This window comes from Penaeus japonicus, unplaced genomic scaffold, assembly GCF_977035675.1.
Source record: "Penaeus japonicus unplaced genomic scaffold, GWHDUDI00000001_assembly GWHDUDI00000033, whole genome shotgun sequence".
Classification (NCBI taxonomy): Eukaryota; Metazoa; Arthropoda; class Malacostraca; order Decapoda; family Penaeidae; genus Penaeus; species Penaeus japonicus.
In genome coordinates, this window is record NW_028234435.1 from 24400721 (window position 1) to 24412838 (window position 12118).

General features: G+C 40.2%; 1 protein-coding gene across 1 annotated transcript in view; it reads right to left on the minus strand.

The window, feature by feature from the left end:
- Window positions 1-3869: 3869 nt before the first annotated feature.
- The window catches only part of LOC122266231 (uncharacterized), an 8543-nt gene continuing 294 nt past the window's right edge, over window positions 3870-12118 (minus strand). The window contains exons 2-16 of the mRNA XM_043035863.2: window positions 10985-11212; window positions 10517-10726; window positions 10205-10384; window positions 9825-9941; window positions 9444-9626; window positions 9155-9304; window positions 8579-8756; window positions 8049-8248; window positions 7722-7899; window positions 7162-7386; window positions 6721-6939; window positions 6228-6370; window positions 6011-6110; window positions 5518-5688; window positions 3870-5387 (exon numbers count right to left, since the gene is read on the minus strand). Of these exons, the coding sequence (XP_042891797.1) occupies window positions 4711-5387; window positions 5518-5688; window positions 6011-6110; window positions 6228-6370; window positions 6721-6939; window positions 7162-7386; window positions 7722-7899; window positions 8049-8248; window positions 8579-8756; window positions 9155-9304; window positions 9444-9626; window positions 9825-9941; window positions 10205-10384; window positions 10517-10726; window positions 10985-11212 (3159 nt within the window). The 3' untranslated portion in view covers window positions 3870-4710. The remainder of the gene's footprint in view (window positions 5388-5517; window positions 5689-6010; window positions 6111-6227; window positions 6371-6720; window positions 6940-7161; window positions 7387-7721; window positions 7900-8048; window positions 8249-8578; window positions 8757-9154; window positions 9305-9443; window positions 9627-9824; window positions 9942-10204; window positions 10385-10516; window positions 10727-10984; window positions 11213-12118) is intronic.

Consider the following 12118-nt stretch of genomic DNA (forward strand, 5'->3'; position numbering starts at 1 on the left):
TCCATCAATAACCCGTCAGTGTTCCATCAATAACCCGCCACCTAATCCATCAATAACCCTCCATCCATCCCTGCACCACAGGTTCGCGCTGGCATGCACTCGGGCCCTGTGGTGGCAGGGTGCGTCGGGGTCAAGATGCCGAGGTACTGCTTGTTTGGGGACACCGTCAACACCGCCTCGAGGATGGAAACGTATTCTCTCCCTGGCAGGGTTCACGTGACGCGACAGACTTATAAGTGAGATATTTGTAGATTGATTTAATTGTATATATATATATATATATATATATATATATATATATATATATATATATATATATAGTTCAGTATGTTGTTCTTTTTCAAATGAAACTTATGTAGTTGATGATAGCGGTGGTATTGATGTTGATGGCAACAAAAGTTTTTTGACAGCAAAGCAACAGTGATATAATAATGATCTTTATTATCATTCCATTATTATCATCATGATTATCATTCCCAGTAATATCATCATTACTATCAGTATAATATTGATAGTTGCTACTGTAAAAATTCTTCCTGTTCTGAGATCCACCTCTTTTCAGACACCTGACAACAAATTGATCAATAACCCATTGCCCTATTACCTTGCAGCCTTTTGAAAGACCGCAATTACAAGTTTACTCAGCGAGAGAAGCTCAACATCAAAGGAAAAGGAACTATGGTGACTTATTTCCTGGATAGCGGCCCTTCGGACAATGGATTGTCATCGTCGGCCACTTCCTCGTCGCCTTCCCATGCAGCCCTGGCCACCGACAGCCAGGCCACAGCATCCCAATCTCTCTCCGACTCGACACCAGTATCTGATGATGCTGTGAAGACTTCCAGGGCCTCCGTGGTGGAAACAGGAATTAAGAGTTCCTGTGCTGCGGCCACTTTGTTATCCTTCCCCTCTGTGTTGCGCACCGGCTCTTCCGTTCACCCGGCCATCATCGTAACCAAATCAGCCCAGTCCGTCTCTAGTCCGGCCGGCGACAGTCAGGTGTTTACGAACTCGCACAGAAACGAGAGTCGAAAGGTGTCGCCTAATGCCATTTTTCAAGAAGCGGATGAAGTGGTAACGGTGAAGCCCTGTTCGAATCGGGTCTCAAATGAAGCCCGGTCTTCAGGGAGCACGATCAGTGACTCGGACGTTGTGTACCATACTAGCAAGCATTCAGTATTGTCATCAGAATTCTTTATTCCTAATGACAGTAAGAATCAAGGACAATCTAAAAATAAACGAACGAAGAAAACTCTCAATTGCAAGTCATCTGTATGTGTTATCATATGAAATTTTCTCTATATAGAATTATTCGAATACTGATTCGTCATTATTACAGACCACTGCAATAGACAAGCGCAGATTCTTTTTATTTTTTTAAAGTTGTTCATCTAAGAAATGTTTACCATGTTAAAAGATTATAGATATGGACTAACAAATCATCCGTTTAAAGAATCCATACCTATTTCTCCATCCTAATAATATGCACATTAGTTTCTGTGAAAATTCCAGTTAGCGCTCTGGCTGGAAACTATAGTCCGGCGCATTCTAGATATTGTTAGGGAAGTGACTTTGAAGCAATAATACTTGTGTACAATAGAGTTGCATTCCAGCCGCAAATCTCCGCTGTTATCGAAGAGAACCTTGAGTTCCCGAAGAACCGCACTACGAAGACCATATCTGCTTTTCCTGTCCTTTTTATTCGTCAGTCAAACAATTGAACCTTTTTATGACAATCCGAAATTACAAGTTGCCATTTTGGAACCATCAGTGTCCCTATGCTGTGTTGTAGTTTTTTTTGACAAGTTAGGAGTCATATTAAAACAGATTTGACGCGCAATCATGTATATATAATGTAACCTACTTGCTATATATAATAAAACCAGGATAGTGGTATGTAATAATCATAAATTATTTTTTCTTGTTTCTTTTTATATGGTTGTTAAAGGGCCTTTTTTGCAACTGACAGGTTTCCCTTTCATAGAAAGAAATTCGATATAGAAGAAAAGCATGTTGAGAGAGAGAGAGAGAGAAAGAGAGAGTGAACGAGCTATTAAGGTTCGGTAATATGTTTGACAGCAAATGTGAGCATTGAAGTATAGTCAGCATCCCACATGCTGGCGCCGAATAGAAATGCTCACGACTTGAAACTTGGCATGGAGAAGAACAGTCATTTCTCGATTGCATCCTTAAAATAATTTTAGATAGAAGGATCTTGGAGTCAGCCCTATGATATACAGCTGGTGGCGATGAAGGAGGGATCCTACAAGACCCATCCTTTGAATCTCTCGCTTTCCTTACTCTCTGCCCTCGATTCGTTCTCTTACTGACCCAAGGTCTCAACCTGACTGGGAAATGATTTTAAAGCTGCCTGTACGTTAGGGCATTTCAATAATTGATTTTTGGAAAATCCTTCGAATTCACGGGGACTGTTCAGAAGTAGACTCCTTTTATTTTTTCTTGACTAGCAATACCATTTTTCTTTGTTTTTATCAATATTTACCTATTCCACTTTTATCACAAAGATACGAAAAATATTGTTAAATAATTAGTTTAGTCTGGGGTGAAATTACCCGTTTCCTATATTTTCTTCGTCATTTTAGCAGTAATTATTAACGATGTATTCAAATTTTGTTGATTTATTTAATCGTGTATAGTATAATTTTAGCTTTTAGGATTATTTTTTCTATAATTAAGCATAATATAACACATTGCGAAAGTATATTACAAATTAGACCTATCTTTATTGGCAATATCTAAAACATGCAACAACTTCTCACAGATATTATATTCCCTTATCCACATTTGCTTTCACTCTCTTCCGCAATTGCCGTGCATTTGATATAGAGACAAGGGTATTGATGTCCCAGGACCGCTTCATGCCTCCATTAGATTAAGCTGATTTTTTTCACATTTCATATTTATGATATATGGAGCCTATTTATGTATAGACACGATGACATTTCAAAAGTTGCTATTATTGAAATACCCTAATGTACGTGGCCAGGGTGTAGGCTACATCAGTCTACTCTCACTTCTGAAGCCCTTTTTTGCCAACGGTATGAAAACTTTCAATTCAGATTGGAACACAACATATACAAATTCAGTAAGTTGATGTACAGTAAGTAACAGGTATTGATACATTACCTAATAAGAAAACGGAGCAACAATGTTGTCCCTATAAGGTAATGCAGGTAGCTGCAGCTTATAGGTACAGGGTCTGACTTTCGGTTCTCTATGCTTACAGAAGAGAAACAGGATGACCTTAGAACACGGGGAAGAGGTACGTCTCGACATTTCGAAGGAGGGGAGGGGAATGAGATGGGGGGGGAAGAGGAGAGAGAAGAGAGAGGGAGGGAGAGAGAGAGAGAGAGAGAGAGAGAGAAGAGAGAGGAGAGAGAAGAGTGAGTGAGAGAGAGAGAGAGAGAGAGAGAAGAGAGAGGAGAGAGAAGAGAGAGGGAGGGAGAGAGAGAGAAAGAGAGAGAGAGAAGAGAGAGGAGAGAGAAGAGTGAGTGAGAGAGAGAGAGAGTGAGAGAGAGAGAGAGAGGAGGTGGGAAGAGGAGAGAGAAGAGAGGGGGGGGAGAGTGAGAGTGAGAGAGAGAGAGGGAGAGGAGAGAGAGAAGAGCAGAGTGAGGGGAAGGAGAGAGGAAGTGAGAGGTAGGAAATTAAACCTCTTCGTGGTTTGTTTCTTTTTACAATCTAGATTAATTTTGGTATCCCTGACCAAAACATTTTGTTGAGTAAACCATACTTAGACCATCATATCCCTCATTAACATTCCTGCTGCATTCCTCAAGCTGGACGTAAAAACCATAACGAAGATCACACGTGACGTTTTTTTTTATATTGATCACACAAATAAAACACTGTTTAAATTACTTTTCTTTATTAATTACTCAAATGTATTCCAATATACACTATACCACATCACAATAGATTTAACGTAAGTTAGAAATTATTCAAAGTGAGCAGACTCGAAAATTAGATATCAATCATCTAGTAAATGTTCCGTCAGTGCGCGCGCGCGCAGACACACACACACACACACACACACACACACACACACACACACACACACACATTGTGTCGTTGCTGTGATTGTCTTAATATATCTTTGTGTAACTTGTAAATGCTACAAGTACGTGAATATGAAGATATTGAAATTATCGTGCAGGTGAAAACGTTCTGTCTGTGCACACTGCTAGCAATGAGAGTTTGATACTAATGTTGTCGGAGTCATCCTAATATAAAAAGGGGGAGTATAAATTGCTTTAGATATTAAAATACATGATAAAGAAAAGTTGTAGCTTTGTCACTTCCTCTATTTTCACTGACAAGCGAAGCATGGACGGCATAATTCAAGAGTATATATACACAATATTAGAAAAATAACAGTATGTACAGCACAAAAAATTAAGATGTGTTTATACAATAAAAAGTATCGAGGGATTTTACAACCATAAAGTTTAGCAATAAAGCAATTCCTAGACAAAAATACACATCCGCAAACAAAAACATTATTTAAAGCTGCCATTAAGCCATCAAGATTAACACCAGGCAATTTGAAGCCATCTTAAGCTTATTAGAAAACGTCAGTCTGACTAAATAAAACTATGTTATTAAAACCATGCAACATTCAAAAGGGACAGCTATCACTTGCATAATGCAACCATTCAACTCTTTACCTTGGCAAAGCGGGTTCCTTCGCGTCTACCTGAGTGAGTTCTTGATGGCTGCCAGTCGTTGGTGCACCAGGTGGAGGTCTTTCAGTCTCTGTGGCGTGCCGAAGGTCGCGCTGGAAGGGCTGATGGAATAGCTGGAGGACGAAAGCTGGGCGGACTCCTCCCGGGTCCCCGCGAAGGAATCAGATCGCCCCGTGTCCTTGTCGAGGAACGGCGTGTCGCTGAGGTCCGCGACGCTCTGGGACCGATCGGCTGCCTTGGGCGCTTCGGAAGGCCCTTTGCCGAAGGTGGAGAACGAGAGGGACGCGCCGGGGAGCTGCCAGTTGCTGAAATTGTTGCTGAAATTCAAGAAGTTACTCCTCATGGGCGTCTTCTTCTCGAGAATGGCCGTGAAGTCCTTCCAGATGGAGAGGTCGAGGAAGCCTTCGCTGCTCTTGTTTGGCGTCGCCTCGCTCGCCAGCCGTGTCTTGTCGTCGAACAGCACCTCCGACGACTCGCTCGACCTGATTTCCGGGAACTGGGGATTGAAAGAAGCATTCTGCAGCTTGATGCCGTGGAGGCTAGTGGTGCTCCCTCGGTTTTCTTTATTGTCGCCCCCAAACTGTTCCCATGTACACTTCCTCTTTTTCCCTGCCGACGGAGGCGATGAAGGAGCAGCTAAAGCGCTCAAACTGCCGGCAAGTGACGTCAGGTTCTCCAAAATGCCTGAAAACAATATAAAAAAATAGAGCAAATATTGCAAAATTATGCCAATCGCCCCTGTGCATTAACAGTTTCACACAATCTCTATTCTCTAATCCGATAGTAAAGAAAACACCACCTAAGGACCGTTCACCTGAAATTTCATCCCCAATACTTCGGTGTGTGTTGTGGGTTACGGTGTCCTCCTTGGATATCAGAACCGACACCTCCCTGAGGGCTGTGTTGTTCTGCTGTTCGATCACGGGAGGCTTCCCAGGGGAGCTGCTTCCTTCCCCTTTGCTCGAATCATGCGACTTCTTTAGATCTGCCAAAAAATATTATTAATTTCAAGACATATTACATCAGACGAAAGTAAATATTCCTATATAATGCGATTACATATTTCTTGATATAAAAAAGAGTAAAATATTCAACATACTGTACAATGTACAGTATGTTGAATATTTTACAGTATGTATGTACAGTCTGTACATACATACATGCAAACACACCAAAAATATATGCAAGCTGTGCACTTAACATATATCTATAGGCAGTAACGGTTATAATAAAAAAAAATGAAAAGCAGAACGGAGAGAAGGGGAAGAGTGAAGACATTTACGTATAATCTGAAGAATCGCTCTTACCTTTCCGTCTATGTTCATCGGCTTCGGAATTTCCCGATGGCTGAGGGGGGAGCGCAGCCTTGTTTATCGCCCCGTCGATGTCCAAGTTGATCTCCTTCACCTACAAACACAAACAAAAAATTAATCAATAGCCACAAATCAGGGCGTGCAATAACATACCAATCGATATATCAATTGCTTCTGGTACATCCTCTTCATCGAGGTGACCAGGCCTTACCTTGAGTGAGAAATTTCTTCGGGATGACCTTGCCGAGGGGGGGAGGGTATTGGTGGACCTGCTGAGGAACTTTGTGATGTCAATGGAAGTGTCGCAGCCTAGAGTCTCGCTGGCTATGGCCTGCATCGATCTGGAGTGATGGCCTGGGGAAATAGAAGTGATTTTAGGCCTCGCGAGGTTATAGTCAAATACGGTGATGTTCATTGACGAGGTGATTGGTTTACTGTGGAATACTTCTGTTTACATTCTTGTGCTTTGATTGTTGTTGTTTTTTGTGGTTTTCGTTTTACAGGGATTTCTTGCATCTTCTCAGTAGTGAATCCAGCTGTTTCACAAGTATAAATTTAGCTTTGAATTAAAATGTCTTTCCTGTGCTATGCTTCACAGGAGTATACATATGTGATAACTAAACTTTAAAAGTTCATTCTCTACAAGAGTTTAAAGTTACCCACCCACTCCTTCGCGAAAAAAAATCATCCCTTATATATAATACCTGACATGTTAGAGCCGCCTGCACGAGCACGGACTTCCCCAAGGCGTGACATCGACTTCGAAAACCGTGTCAGTGGCTTTTGCTGTTGGGAATTCTGATCTGCGTTGGTTGTGGGTGGCAGAGGACTGTCTGTGGCTTTCTTGCTTCTGACCCTCGATGCTGGTGTGGCCACATCGACAGGAATGTCTCTGATGTCTGAGGTGAGGAGCTGCTGCTTCTCTGGAAAGAAAGAGACAACATAGAAAAAAAAAACTTTTGAAGTACTAATGGAAAATATTAAATCATATGAAATACTGAAGAAGAAAAAAAAATACAGAAGGACAAATGAAAAGAAAATATGAGTTCTTAAAGAAAAAAACAAAAACAAATACAGAAGGAAAAATACAAGAGTGCACCCTCAAACTTGCCCCACAGCCCACAAGAAAACAAAATGCCCCTTACGTGTTACAGTCAATTTGGGAACTTTATTCTGCGCCCCTGAATTGTGGCGGCTATTAAAGTCATTGAGCTCGTCCTCGGGGTTCAGGTTGTCCTCGTTGAGTGAAGAAGCGAGGCGGGAGAGGAGGGTGAGGGTGAGCTGGACTCTCTTGATCATGCTCCGGTGACGAGACAGGTCGGTCGGGGTTGCTGACAACGTGGCCATGCTGCTCTTCACTTCGTTTACGGCTGGGACGTAGAAGGAAACCGTATTGTTAAAGCTACACTTGTGCCATATTCGGATAAAAAAATGAGGAGTAAGTGACGGAGAGAGGGAGCCAGGAAGGTAAGGAGGGAAGGTAGGGAGAGTGAGAGATAATATGAGAGAGAGAAAGAGAGAGAGAGAAAGGGAGGAGTAGAGAGAGGGAAATAGTGGGAGGGAAAGTGAGGGAAAACAGAAAAAAACTAGTTTAAAATATCTAGAAGAAAATTATATCAAAATGAATTTGAATAACAAAGGTCATCTCTGTATTCCGCATCCCCTAACAATACTTCATTTCGCCTTCTGATCCTACTGTACTCACCTACTCGAAGATCCTCAGCCTGAAAATGGGTGAGGAAATTGTCTCTGTGGTGCAGAGAAAGAAGGCGTGAGGTATAGGTGATAACAGCATCAACTTGCTTGTTGATCCATGCCACGTCCTGTGTGTACAGCTGTTCCTTCAACCCTGCCCATATCCGGTGTATTTCCTGCTTTGTCACCTGCATGCAAAATATCCCATTACTGGAGAATTCTTAAAAGCAGGACCATTTTTAAGATTCAAATCAAATACAAGTAAATGGAAATACATAAACACGCTGTCATAACCAACATCATGAAGAAAGTAATAAAAAGTAAATAATTTTCCTACCAGACTGAATGCTGAAGGATCCATAATAAGGTCCAAACATTCCTGGAGTTGAGTTACTGTGGCCATCCAATGCCTGACCAACATGAGAGCATGGCCATGTGCATTGGGGTTGGGGTCTGTGTAGGCAGCTACGATGGCAGGGACTAAACAGCCCTCCAACCATTCCAGTGTCTGCAGACTGTCACGTATTGTCCGGACTCCTGTTTATTATAAGTCTATATATAGATATAAAGTTGGCGAATTGTCTAAAACTAGAATGATTATTGCTGCTTAAAATATGTAAAGCTGTGTTTGGTATGGTTGTGTGAAGATCTACACGACCACAACTGATACTTAAGAGTCTCGAAATATTAATTCATAAAAATAAGATGTGAATTCAATTTTTTTTTTTTTTTTTTTTTCAATATTAGGTGAGTAGCATTATCCATTCCAAATGTATTAATCTGTCTCATAATATAATCTGACAGGTCTACCTGAAGACCACATACTTCAGTCTCTGTCCTCACAAGATCTCTCCTCGCCTCACTTACTTGACATGTCTGTAGTGCAAGCAGAAGCAAAGCCTCCGATTTGGAATATGCGATCAACGTGAAGGTCAAAATCAGCAATAAGAGGATCCAGAGCACTTTGCTCTCGACACTCACTACCTTTCTCAGGAGTCAGCATGGCAGTCATAGATTGGAGAGGTGCCAGGGGAGTGGCAAAGGTCTGTAGTTGGAGGGGAAATCTCAGTGCAAATGAGTATCCTAAGATCTATCGATTCTAACTTGAGCCCCGGGGAAACCCTCATTGTTAACAAATCTAGCAATGACCTGTGCATGATGATCTGTCTCACTGTTAGTCTGTATATCATCTATTTATGGAATAAATATTCACAATACCACTGCATAGTTTTATGAATGGCTTGGGATTTAAGGGAAAGAAAACGCCCAAAGGCTCAAGTTAAAATCGAAAGAGTATATAATGGTCATCTCTGCTACTGTGATACATGAATTGCATTTTGGATGTAGTCATGAGGGAAAATAAAGAGACAGGAACATACAAACCAGCAAATCAGCCTAAGCGGTATAATAATTGTTGTAAGGAGGAATAAAAGATGAGTTTACCGTGGCAATGAGTCTGATGAGTGCTGTGTTCACTTTCTGCTCCAAAAGTTCCACACAGTCCGCCAGTATATCGCAAGATATCTGCACATCTACAGAGTCTGGGGTGCCCTCCCGCTCCAAGGATACGAGAATCTTCAGCTGCTTTAGAACCTAAGAATGACATATTCTTGTAATGGGTTGAGTCTAAGGCACTTTTGGAGATAAACTCAAAAGATAATGTGTATTCATCTCACACACACACACACACACACACACCTATCAATAATATAAAAAAACTGAGGTCACTCACATTTTCACACATGGCCATTATAAGTTTGTTATCATCTTGGACACTGCAGTATGCTACTGCAATGGCATGACGCAACACCTCCTCAAGCAAAGACTTTACACGATCACTCAGGGGACCAACGGACTCTGAGGCTTCACCGCACTTCTCTTGGGTCCCTATCAGCATTTCTAAGGCCTTATCTACCTGTACAGGGATAAAACAAACCACCATTAATGAACATGGAATTACAGACTTAACAAAATTTAGAAATAAGAATAATTATGTGAAAGAAAATAAATTGAAACAACTTAAAAAAAATATAAGTAACACAATTCATGATTGCAATAAAAACAAACAATTCAATTATTGTTCAGTACTATACACCTTAAACACAATACTAACACAAGCTATGAAAGCTCCAGGTTCCTCAAGATCATACTCTTGGTCACCTTGGCCTAGCTGAGAGCCTAGGTCACCTAGTAGTGTCTGGAGGCGACCTGATACCAATTCTCTGCTCATCTGGAAAATACATAGGTTTGATATGATCAGTGTGTCTATTTACCAAATTACCTACTTTTGTCAGGCAATCTTTCTTCTGCGTTTTGCTTGTAAGAAACAAAAGCACTTGAAAAGACAAAAAAAAAAAAAAAAACGAAACTTCTTTTATAAAGACAAAAAGGAAGAAAAAAAGTAAAGGCAAAACTGATAAAAATATATAGAGAGAGAGAGGAATGCAAGGAGAAATTTCCTACAACTATAAATAAAACAAGAGGATATCTCACCTTTACATGTTTACTCAAGGGATGTGTTACTGTTGCAGCACAGGCAGCAGCAAAAAGGGGCATTGTGTGACATAGCTGCAGTGACAAAAGTCTTACAGTTTCTCTCTGGGCTCGTCTGTTGAGATCCCCACATCTCACCTCTACCAGACCCAGAAATTCACCAACAGCTGTGACAACTTCCTAAAGCCGTATAGAATTGTGTGTGTAAGCTCAGCAAAGTAAAAGGAAAGCATGATTTTTTTAAAGCAAAAGCTTATTATACAAAGATTTTCACACTTTTTCACACATTTAGGTTAATACTACATAGCTTGCCTGGAAATCCTCTGGTAATCGCTGAATACTCCTGGTTTCCTGCAAGCGTGACAGGGCTTGCTGTAAGAATGTGATTGCTTTGCTAATTCTCCTGATCTGTGCCTTGTCCCATGCAACCAGTGCTTCTGTCAGTATGGACAGCAGTTGCTCTGTGTCGTCCACTATGTCTGCCCAAACGTCCTCATTGTCACGGAGTCCTACATCACCTCGCTGGAAATGTATACACAAATTATTCTTTATCTGGAAATGTTCAAGTTTTAACCACTAATGGGTATAAATACATATATAAAATATCAAAATATCAAAGGGAGTGCTTAAATATCCATGCCTTTTTAGTCTTTCGTAAGTCCATAAACAAAATATAAAAAAAGTTGCAAAGTAGCACAAACTAAAGTCTTCTTAAAATAATGCTGATAACTCTAATCATTCCTTAGAGATGGCAGTAACAACAAGTACAAGTTCACATACATGGAGATCCCTTGTGACATCTGTGAGAGAGACTGTTATCTTCTCCAGTTGAGTCTTCAACTTCTTGACCTCGCTGGTAAGCAGGTCATCTTTGTGGGCCGATGCATAGGCCAGGAGGCGGGTTGCAAGCAGGGCACAAGATGACTCCAGTGCCTGACATTGTTTCAAGAGATTCATCACTGTGGACGCATCGCACACGACGCCCTGTCGGTTCTTCAGCTCCACAACCTGTGATTGATTTGCATTGTCAGTTTCATTTTATATGTTTCAGCGGGACAAATCTCAATCAAACTGAAATGACAATCAATGACAAAGTCCAAAAGATATGCTATGAATTCCTATATGTTATGATTACAGTCTACTTTTAAAATTTCTTCTACATGAAGTTCTGATTGATTTGCTTGACAATATTAACTGAAATAGTGGCTAATCATGAACTCCCATCTTCATAGTACAAACAATATAAGCTTAATCCCACTGATGGAAGAAGAATGATATATGAAATATGAAATGCCTATTTATATCTGGAACAATACTGAACCAAGAATATTCTTAAACAGACTGAAGTTAACCCAATTCTTTCTTTTCCTGAGGGGAACAGTGCATCAGATGGATCCAGCAGATACTCTTACAGGGATAAATATGAATAACTAATATAAGAAAAGAAATCCTTATTACAGGAAAAAAAGAAAAAGAAATAACATTACTCTCATTATTTGGCATATAATAACTGAAAAATAAAAACACTGCCTTATCAAGCAACCAAAATGATAAATCTCTTTTAATTAGTGTGCAGAAACAAAGGACAACTGTGCAATTACTTAAATTGATTATCAAAAAGCAACAAAGCCTCACCAATGGTAAGCCTTTGTATTGACTAAATAAAGCAGATAAATCTCCCTTATTTGCTAGGGAATTACTTTATCATTTTCAATTATAATAATTATTTTACAATCATCTAAACTGTAACTTATCAGTACTTCATTATCACTGTCTTCACAAAGTAGATTTACTTAACTGAAAAAGTAATTATAAGCTTGTACAATAAAGTATTCATTCTTAAATATCCTACAATCATTATATAAACGCTTGTATCAATGTACACATTGAAATAATAACAATCAGAAACTTCAT